The 10966-nt window shown below is 41.8% G+C and overlaps 1 protein-coding gene across 1 annotated transcript; it reads left to right on the top strand.

The window, feature by feature from the left end:
* The first annotated feature begins 5014 nt into the window (after positions 1-5014).
* vsx2 (visual system homeobox 2) lies at positions 5015-10966 on the top strand. The gene is made up of 5 exons (XM_061083005.1): positions 5015-5459; positions 6207-6291; positions 6788-6911; positions 9995-10175; positions 10581-10966. Exons 1-5 carry the CDS (start codon positions 5015-5017, stop codon positions 10964-10966), a joined length of 1221 nt encoding a protein of 406 aa, XP_060938988.1.

Below are 10966 nucleotides of genomic sequence, written 5' to 3'. Positions count from 1 at the left end.
ATAATGCAGCAGTTTTTATGAGGCTAACTTGGAGCTTTAATTGGGGCCATACCTTCATGCCTGTGCTGCTCCACAAAGAACAGCAGCTCCCCGGCTGTGGACGTGGAAGGAGCCCCGACGTGGGAGTGCTCCCCCGACTACCAAGGCATGTTTTCCATTTAATGAGCCTTAGAAGCAGGCTCCCACTACCTACACAAAACATTGCGTAAAAATAATATTGCTCATTGTCGTCGCCGTTAATGAGAGTTGACATAATTACTAGGACCATTTCTTTTCTAATTAGCACACTTCAGCGTCGGCAGAGCTAGCGGCCGGGCAAAAAGGGAATCAGACAGGCATGCCGAATGGGAAACAAAAAGAAGTCCATCCACCATAATTAGGTAGGACAATGCCTCGGACTGTTCTCGGCTGGAGATGTCGCTGAGGCTCTGGTCGCTCGCTCCCAACCAGTTACACTTCTGCCCAGGCCTCTTAATAAGCCCCCCGAGCGCCTTTCCGATTCACACGGACAGAGGCCGCCATTGCCCCGGTGGCTGCACCCCCTGCCTCTTGCACGGACCCTGGCTCACCCCTCTGAAAAAAAATATGGATTATTTACACAATTCCTCAGCTTTCAGAAACACCTACTGCCCCCGTGTGTGCTGGGACGGGGACAGAGGGTCCTGAACACAGCATGGACCATGGGGCCAGAAATCACCTTTAATAGGCTAACAGCTGCAGTCAGGACAGTGTGTAGGATAATCCAGCTGCACAGAGAGTTGAGCTATAGCCAAACAGAGGTGGCCTATATACAAGGATATAGGCTGTAATGTTTATCTTATGATGATAATAACGTTTCTGTTATTACAAGTAACCAAATCCCCATATGCTAGGTACCACTTTCTATTTAGCAACTTAACGCATAAATTCCCTCTCTTTTATATTCTGGAAAGGAGTCCTCCATGTTTATGCTATTTCAAAAAACAAACACTATTGAGTACTTATAAACATCCATAACTGCAGACTGAATGGTTTATTAGAAGCAGTAACACCCTCTGTTTATTTATGCTGAAACATTTATAACTAGGCCTATTATTAGCAAATAGAGAGTATTCAAACCTTGCAACACAAATGTGAAATTGAAATAAACAGTAAAGTTACTCCTTTAGATATTAAAAAAAAAGTGGAAATACAATTTTAAAGTACTTAATTATATTTTAATCCTGCTTTGAAAATTTCAATAAGAAAACAGTATTGTAATCAACATTTAAGTTAAGTTTAAATACTCATGGTGCAATAAAAGTTTCCTTGAGTGTTATTTAGGCTGTTCAATTATTACTGGTGCTTGTGAATCCTACTTTGCTTTTTACTCTTATTGTTGATCCAGGTTGAGTTTATTAAACTATCTTATGCACTGTTTGGTTTAATAAATAACAGTCGATAATTGTTATAAGTTAATCGCTTATGTTTAAAAATGCATATTATTTCTAAACTAACTAATAAATGTTCTATCAAGTAAATTGTTTCTATTTCCATTTATTATTGAAGTTTAAAGTACAAAGCCTGACAGGATGTTAAGTACAAGTATCTCAAATGACTTACAATACAAAAAATGTACTTGGTAGCTTGGTCCCTTATTAAAAAGTGGTATCGTAAATGGATAATTTGCAGAATCCTAATACAATACTCCAAATTTCAGTTTCAGTTCACACAGGCTGTGACCAGACACTTGTTGATGCCTGATGACTGTTGAACACGGCTCAGTCTGCTGAGTGTTGATGTGGAAACAGACCTGGCGTCCTCAATATGCTGCAAGCACTGGTGGCTGCCTGTCACCCTCAGCAGCCACCCTGCAGCCGAGCAGCCTCCCCGGGTCAGTCCCCGCAGAGCTGCCCCTCCACATGGAGACAGGGAGAGAGGGAGGGAGAGAGAGGGGTCACAGCTCATCCATCCATCCATCCATCCGCAGTGCGCTGCCTTGACCTCACATAGCCTCTGCTCCCCCCTAAACTTCAATCCGATGTGCCCCCAGTCCTTAAATTAGCTGTCAATTAGTACAAATTAATCAACTCCTCGCCTAATTAAGCAATGTCGACGGGCAGCTTCCAAACATGCCATTGTGGAGGAGCCATGAGAAAGCTTGGAAACTCTTTCCTCAGGCGGAGGGAGGGGGGGTGGGGCGTTTACATGGCATCACATCACGCCCTGCAAGTGCTTTGGGAAAAGCATGAGGCCCTGGCTGTGCTTCAGTGTTTTTTCCCCTGACTCGGCTCCACATGTGTGCTGTCATCAGGTTCCCTGCCGCCTCTTCTCAGACTGATTCACACAAACAGGTTTTTAATCCTGATTTTTAGAGGAGAAAAATCACTCTCTGTCTTTGTGTTTAAGCGCAGATGAGTACATTTGCAACACTTTCGTCCTAAAGAACAAGATACTGAATTCACTGTCTGTTAGATGAAGAGAAGCTCATATCTGGGATGCATGTGACGAGTTGAGAAATGATCTGTGTCTGCTGGAGACCACCTAATGTATTCAGTTGTGTTTCCACTTCTGCCGTGACCTTCCTGCTCATAAACAAGTCGTCTGCTTATTCATTATCACCGATGCATTTCGAGCTTTAGCAGCCACATCAGCAGGATGTGATATTCATTACAGTGGGCGGATTTTATTTTTTACCTTCAGCTCTTTGTCAGCGTTTGACCTCTTTTGAAGGTTATAGGCTGGATAAGTTTACCTGAGCTCCTAACATGTGCTTTGACAAAGGTTTGAGGACACTTTGTAAAGATGCCAGGAACAGGAGCAGGAAAAGTGAAGGAAGAGAAGAGAGGGAGGCAGATAAACAAAAAAATGTCTAACAGCTGTTTGCCTTTTAATCTGCATCCGTCAGATCCTGCATGTCTTTGATGGGCAACCCAATCTACACGAATGACTGAGCTAAATCTTCCCTTAATCTAGAGCCTTATTAGGCAGCCTCTCTCCTGCATGTAAATCAGCCCTTTGCACAGGAGATGGATTATTAGAAGTCACACAGAGAAAGAGGAGAAAGTGTCAACAAACAAACAGAAAAGGAGAGAGAGAGAGGGAGATATGGATTGCAGCAGGACTGATGATGGAGTGAGAGCGGCTGCAGTGACTCGCCTGTAATTGACGGGTCAGCCTGACTCACACCCTCCATGTTAATAAATGACTGGATCCCAGAGGGCCGATGTGTCATTAGCATATCCTAATAACATTGATTTCTTCATTAATAGAATTTCCACTAAATAGGCCCTAATTACTTTCAACTGGCCAACCACTAATTGCAGCAGCAATATTTTTCTCCTTCTTAATCAGCAGCTCCCTGTTTGATGTAAAGTATGAACGTGTGAGGCTTCAGTTTGCATCAAGTCTCCGTCATAGTTCATGTAGTTTGTAAAACTATTTAGTCACGTCGTGTCACGTCCTCATGCATCAGCCAGCATTTTTCCTAGCTTTGCTCTGTAAAATGTGTGTTTATTATTTCAGTCTATTTCCAAATAGTCTTATTGCCTTATCACTGTGTTATCACTTCAACGTGTGTGCATGGCAAGTGTGCAAAGTAAACATTACTGCAAACCAAATCAACAAAATGGACCAATTTCCCACCGTGTGATGTCAAAACAAATGTAATAAAAATGAAAATGATGCCACTAGCAATTAAGACAATTAACGAAACCATATATAATTACAAATTTTACACATTTGAATTTTCACCTTAAACAGCCTTTGTAAAATAAGTTTCATGTCAGTCACATTACCTGACTGACACTGACACACCAAGAAGAATGTATGGCCTTGGTCTTTATTCTTCTAAAAAAACTAATTCTATTTAATTTGATATATACTCTCAATTATAATAATTAATTCTAGGCCTACATCCAAAAACAGATGCCAACTAAAAATGCAAATACAATCTGTATTCAATATTGTAGTCTAATAATTGTTTTAATTAACTTCCTGACATGGAAAGTGTTTTTTTTGCCATAATATAACTCATGTTAAAATTTAAGTGTTATTATCATAACGTCTTAATTAGCCATTAACCAGCATATTGTTTCAAGGCCTCAGCACAGTTTGCAATAGGCCTATTGTTATTGGCCTATTATAAGTAGCATAGGCCTTTTGGTATATGATTTGTATTATGTCAAATGATAATTGTTAATAAAAGATAAAGACCAGTTGCAAATGTATTAGTTTTCCTTTTCTGGCCCATGTACTGTATCACTTCCTATTTAATCTGCTCACTAGTGGTATCTAGCTGCTGCTGCTGTGGGGTTAGTGCCACGCAGGACCGTGCAGCGGAGTGGGTCCATATCGTCCAGCTGTCGTGGTTGTTGTGTTTTTGGTGTGGAGGGAGGTGGGCCTTTGATTTGCGTGTGATGAGTTTCCCCTGGCATCTGGAGATCAATTATCCATCCGTGTGTGAGAGCGTGTTGCTGCGTGGGCACAGATGTAGTGTGTTCGTGTGTGTGTGTGTGTGAGGTAATACATACTGATTTATTCTGGGAAATTAAGGTAATTTCATCTAAACCTGCAGAATCTCAAAGTGTAAGAGTTGTGGAAACAGATCAGTGTGCAGGCCTGAGCAAACAAAACAGATCGAAATAGTCACATCATGCAGTTTTATTCTAAAGTCGGTACAAATATCCTGGTTCTTTTGTGTGATGCAGTTGTCATTGTCAGCATTTCTCCTCCTGCAGCCTCGCAGACACCTCGCTCCTCTCTGGAGCCTGAACCCTCTCCTCCTGTGTGTCCATACACTCCAGTGTAAATGCAGATACGTCTCCTGGAGGGCGGATAATAACATCCATGAGCCACAGGAATCCTGAAAGCTCGCAGCTGATTGGCTGCAGGCAGCTGCCTCCGGTCGGAATGGACCTGTTGGATAAAAGCGGCGTATTCTGAAGGACTCCTGTGTGTGTGTGTGTCAGTGGGAGGACCATGCACTGGGGACCCGCCTGAGAGACGCTGACATTACGCAGAAACACAGGCCAAGTCCAGCAGCATCAGCATCACCATGACGGGGAAGCAGGGCTCCGTGCTGTCGGAAAGTTTAAACCTCTCGGAGAAAAGCTCCCTCCGGCCCGCGGGCAGCAGCAGCAGCCTCCATCCGCCGAAGAGCCCCGCTGCCCCCCCGCCGCCCCGGTGCACCGGCTTCGGCATCCAGGAGATCCTGGGGCTCAACAAGGAGCCGTGCGCGGCCCCGAGGAGCGCGCTGGGCTCGCTGCCGGCCGGGGCGCACCTGATCGCCGCCAGGTCCGTGCTGGGCCACGCCGGCATGGGACTGGGACTGGGACTGGGAGTGGGGGTCGGGATGGGATTAATCGGTCCTGGTGGGATTCCGTCGTTTTACAGCCAACCCGCGTTTCTGGAGACGGTGCTGTCGGACGCAAGGGACGTTCACCTGCAGCCGCACAGCAGGTCCGCAGGCCCGCTGGACATCAGCCAGTCCGCCAGCTCAGGTGAGCCCCAGTAATACGGTGTATATAATATAATATAATGTACTAAGATAATAATAAGCATTTTCTTATAGTGGATAATAATGATAGCCTAAATATTGCAACCACTGCAATGGTATCTTTGTGTTTTTCATATAAACAAGCTACCTTTCATGTATTTCGTATTTTATTTACACTTTATTATCATGATTAGCCTTCATTATTTGTTTCTATTCCTATTATTATTATTTCTATTATTACTATTATTGTTATTTCATTGAAATGTAATATTTAAAATGCTATTTGTATACTAATATACACAGGATTGTTTTGTCAGTGTCAAGCAGATGCTGATTATATTATGGTCACTTACTTTTAATTATTTTTTCTGTATCATGGTCACTACTGTTGCAATATTACTTATAATACTTTTGTTTTCATTACAATAACACTTACATCACTCCACTTTCTCCCCAGTACCTGCTTTTGCACAGTGTCTGTTTTGCAGGTTGTTTTTTTGTTTTTGTTTTCTGTATATTTTTACTCTCATTATGTGTAGTTTAGTAGTGTATATATTTTGATCTTTCTTTTTTATTGTTGCTTCGGCACTGTTATTTAAATTCTGTTTTTCTCTTTTTTTGCTGTAACAAGTGAATTTCCCCGTTGTGTGGATAAATAAAGAAATCTAATCTAATCTAATCAGTGTTTTTCTGATAAATGCTGTTATCTCTTTGTTTATCCTCTGTATTTTCTCCTTTTATTTTAATCCAGACTCTGAGGATTTATCTTCAAATGAACGGAAACTCTCAAAGTCATCTGTAAGTCAGAGCAAGAAACGCAAGAAAAGACGTCACCGGTCAGTTAATGTTTCTGCTCACAGGCTAATAATGTTATTGTTTTAAGGAGATGAATGAATTCACTGTTATTTATGCACCATGTGTTTCACTTCAATAGAAAATCTGACCTCACGAAAATTGCATTAGCAATGCTGATAAATGCTCTTTGTGTTTTTATTTGGATGCAAATCAGTCTTATTGATAAATATTTTCTATAAATCAGTCACAGGTTGATCAGATTTTCCTCCATTACTTTTTTTAAATATCAAGCTTTTGTCTGACATGGTTTGCAGTTCAAATGGATTAATTTAAAGACACCAAATTATTAAAAGACGGGGATTATTCCACCTTCTAAATATCAATTGTTCTTCACATTTGTGTTTTTATTCCTACTGTATTTTTAATGTCGTTCAATTCAGTTAAATGAAATGTAAACATGGTCCTCAGCACCTTCTTGGCACAATAGGCTCCATGTTGAACTTATCCTATTTCAAACGACACCATGTTCTCCTGCAGGACCATATTCACCTCCTATCAGCTGGAGGAGCTGGAGAAGGCCTTTAATGAAGCTCACTACCCGGATGTTTACGCCCGAGAGATGCTGGCCATGAAAACAGAGCTACCTGAGGACCGGATACAGGTAACTGCTCGTTGGCTTCCTGTGCTTTTAGGAGATTAAAACAAATAATACTACTTCAAAATATTATTCAAACAGGAGCTCTTTTCCTCCTCTGGTGTTTGAGCATGGACCATTCTGCTTTTCTATTCCTTATTATTTTTGACATGGGAGGTTTTTATTAATATGGGTATGATTTTTTTTAGGGAGGTTTAATTAAATTAAATCCAGTTCACATGAATTATATAAAGTCTTGTATGGTTCTCGATACATTCCCAGATAAGTACTCAATTCAATGTGCCCTAAAGAAATATTATGCAAGAAATAACACTCTTTGGCCGTTTTTATTTTATATTTGGCTAAAATTAGGTTGAATGATAATAAGAAAATACGCAAAAAGCTCCTTAAAATGGTTTTAAAATCTGTTTAAATAAATAACATTGTTATATTTCTATTCTTATTGAGATGCTCTCAGCCAAATATATGTCCAAAATATCTGGCTAATAAAAACCAATAAAGGCAGTTAAAGAGTTTCGTATATATATAATTTAAAATGGCACCTTGCACATGTATCTTGTAATCAGATAATCTTGTGATCAGTGGAAGCATCTTTAAAACGGGAACTTGCAGTTTCCCCTAAATTATAACCCCAATTAATTTGCGCGGTCATTCTAATGGTTCACCTAATAAACAAGCACCTGTAGGTCCAGATGCAGTGGGCTCGTCCGTCACTGGTGTTAATAACCTGCGGTGATGTGTGAGAGGAGGCCGCCGGCTGCCTGTGTCTGCAGGCGGGAGGGGGGGGGGGACAGGCTGAGTGAGCGGCCGCAGATCGATCACCAGAGCCCCGCTCTCTCCCCCACTGTCTCCTCCTGTCTCCCCCTGTCTCCCTCCACCTCCTTCTCTTCCTCCTCCTGCTGCTGCTGCTGCTGCATCCTCGCCAGGACAGATAATCTCTCATCAGCCTGCACTATAGTTGGATGTGAAACAATTTGTTCTCGGAGAAGGCGCCTAACGACCTAATCAAGCTATCAAGGCGGAGGAAGATTGCGGTGTGACCTGCACCATCCATCTGCCCGGGCTGCCTTTTTAATCTCATTCTCATTAACGGGCTGCAACAGTGAATAAATAATAATAATAAAAAAAGGAGGGGGGAAATAAATAAATAAGCCACGGAGGGCTCTGCTGTACCCTAAATAAAATTAACACCCAATTTTCTCATTGAGTGTAATTAGTTAAATCAGAGCAGCTCTGGAGGCTGCTGCTGCTGCACAGACTCATGGAGGGAGTTCAAATGAAATAACTACATTGAATTTATTAGCACGGGTCAATAGCGCTGCTCCCGGGAGTCCCGCTAGTTTAATTTCCCGTGATATTTGCCCGCCTGGCCGCCATCGATTGGGCCCGAAATTAACTTATTTTTCAATCAGCCTCTGCGCGCCCCAGGGTCGCTGCTCCTCACCGGGTTTCTTTTGAGGAGCAGAGAAGCAATTTCTCCTCAAAAAAAAGGGAGAAAAAAAAGTATATTGTATGAAATAAGGGTTATCATCAGAATTACCAGGGAGGAGGAGGAGGGGAGGAGTGGAAAGCTCGGTCTTTTTCAATTTAATATCTGTCTGCTCTCTGGCCCCCTCCTCTTCCTCCCGGAGCCATCACAGGGGCCTAAGTAGAGTGTTTAACAGTCCTGTGTTGTGCCATACAATCAATGTGGCCCCTCTCTAAGCTGACGGATAACCCGTGGGGCCTTCAGCGGCTCACAGTGTCTGCATGTGTCAAAGCATCTATAATGGCTCCATGCAGCAGGTAGCTGCAGATGAGGCCTGACAGGAGCCACAGATCCCTCTCACCTGGAGCAGGGGATGATGGGGAATCAATGCACTGAGTCAACTTCTACCTCAAGTTACACTGAATCAACACTGAGTGGGTCGTGCAGCTTTAGAATAACCACTGATATGTGGAAATTCAGTTGCAGTGAAATAAACACATGCATTCCACTTTCATTAGGGGTTGGTAACTGATGGCTCCTGCATGGTTAATATAGTAAAACCCATTAATATAAACAGCTTTGGGTTCATGTAAGAAATGTTGTTGACTAATTGGTCGTTATCAATTATATATAGCCACAGCACATCTGGACCATTTAGTAACAAAATATGAAGCATTTATTGGTGGATTACCAGCATTCATGAATGCACCGTTATATCTCAAACTCATGTCAGCTCATAACTGATTAGTAAAGGATTAGTCATCATTTATTAATTGTTAATAAAGAGAAAACTATATTGAAGGTTCACTGATTTGCAGCCAATTTTAACATCCAGCAAATATACAACATCGAATATACAAACAACAAAGCTCAAAGAACATAGCACTGAATGGAAATATTTGGGTACTGAGTGACAGGGTACAACTAAAAGCTGTAACTCAATGGCTTATAAAAGGGAATCCTGGAATGAAGGGATTATCTAAACTTCTCTGAAACCAGAAATGCTTCTACAGTCTTATGAGTCATTTTTGGCCATCGCAGGTTAAAGGTCACCAGTCACATTTGGTTCCATATTCTCCAACTAAAACAACTGTCAAAAATAGTGATCGTTGTAAAAATAGTTTCTTGAGAGTACATCAAACGTTAAGCTCGGAACATGAGTGTTTTCAGCCGGAAGTTGCAGTACTGCTTCTAAAGGTTGTACAAGATAAACAGATAATTTCATGATAGTTGCATTTGGGGGTGAGGGTTATCAGTATCTGTGTTTATCATTATAGATTAGGGTCAACTTTTATTATACAGAATTTATAATACAGAAAAACACTTTCTCTGCATCTCTATGGCGTCATAATGGAATTTTATCCATAACAAATTGTAGATTATTATTATTAAAATTTTCTGAAATTAATCAATAGATTTTTTACAAAGAAGTGTAAAATACAGAACATTTGAGCATTTAAGATTCTACATAAAATATATTATTATTTTTTTTTTTATTTGTATCGGGCGTTATATCGGTATGACAATTTTTCACACCCTATTATTGTTATCGGTAACGTCCCACAAACAAAACATATCTGTCTGGCACTAAATGCTGAAGTGATGTGTTGTCCTGTCACAGGTTTGGTTTCAGAACCGCAGAGCCAAGTGGAGGAAGAGGGAGAAGTGCTGGGGCCGCAGCACTGTCATGGCGGAGTATGGCTTGTACGGAGCCATGGTGAGGCATTCCATCCCTTTGCCTGAGTCCATCCTCAAGTCTGCCAAGGACGGCATCATGGAGTCCTGCGCTCCCTGGCTGCTCGGTGAGGCTGACGGTTTGGGGATTTTGACAGTTTAAAGTGTTCTTAGTGTAAAGAGCATTTAAACCGTATGACTCAAGCTTCTGAAATTATTTAAAACCTTTTGTATGTAGTTGATTTAAAGTTCTTCACACATAAATATCATTTCTACACCAGTGACATAAGTGCTCATTTTGCTGTTGACTGAGTGAAAGTGTATTTGCAGAATCTGTCTTCTTTTTTATTTTAAGTACAGGAGTTACTTTCATTTGCTAACCACCATTTAAAACAAATAAACTTCCGAAGTCGATTCAGCACAGATTTGGTTTTAAATTCAAATATTTTCATCTTCTTCCTTGGCCATGATTTACCCTTGTCCGTCCAGACATTATATTCTAAACCAGAACTATTTTTGCTTGCTATTTTCAGTCCAAGATGGCTTACCAATCAACAGACGCAATTCTAAATCTGAATACCCGCAACTCTTTGCAGGGATGCACAAAAAGTCCATGGAGACGGGCGTTCCCCCGGCAACAGGAAAGTGCGACGAGCCCCAGCAGCCCAGCTCTCAGAGGTCAGAGGAGGCTGAGGCGGAGGAAAAGAGGTCAGACGGCAAGCCCACCATTTCTAAAGAGGAACTGAGAGAGAACAGCATTGCTGCACTCAGGGCCAAGGCACAGGAGCACAGTGCCAAAGTGCTGGGGACGGTTTCTCACGACAGACTGCAGGCGGGCAAACAGGAGAGACAGGCGGCCGAGGACAACGCCACTGATCCCCTGAGTCCAGCAGAGGAGGAGAAAATCCATAGAGACTGA

Source organism: Limanda limanda, chromosome 12, assembly GCF_963576545.1.
Source record: "Limanda limanda chromosome 12, fLimLim1.1, whole genome shotgun sequence".
Lineage (NCBI taxonomy): Eukaryota > Metazoa > Chordata > Actinopteri > Pleuronectiformes > Pleuronectidae > Limanda > Limanda limanda.
Note: the sequence above shows the minus strand (reverse complement) of the source record. Positions and strands in the feature narration are given on the sequence as shown.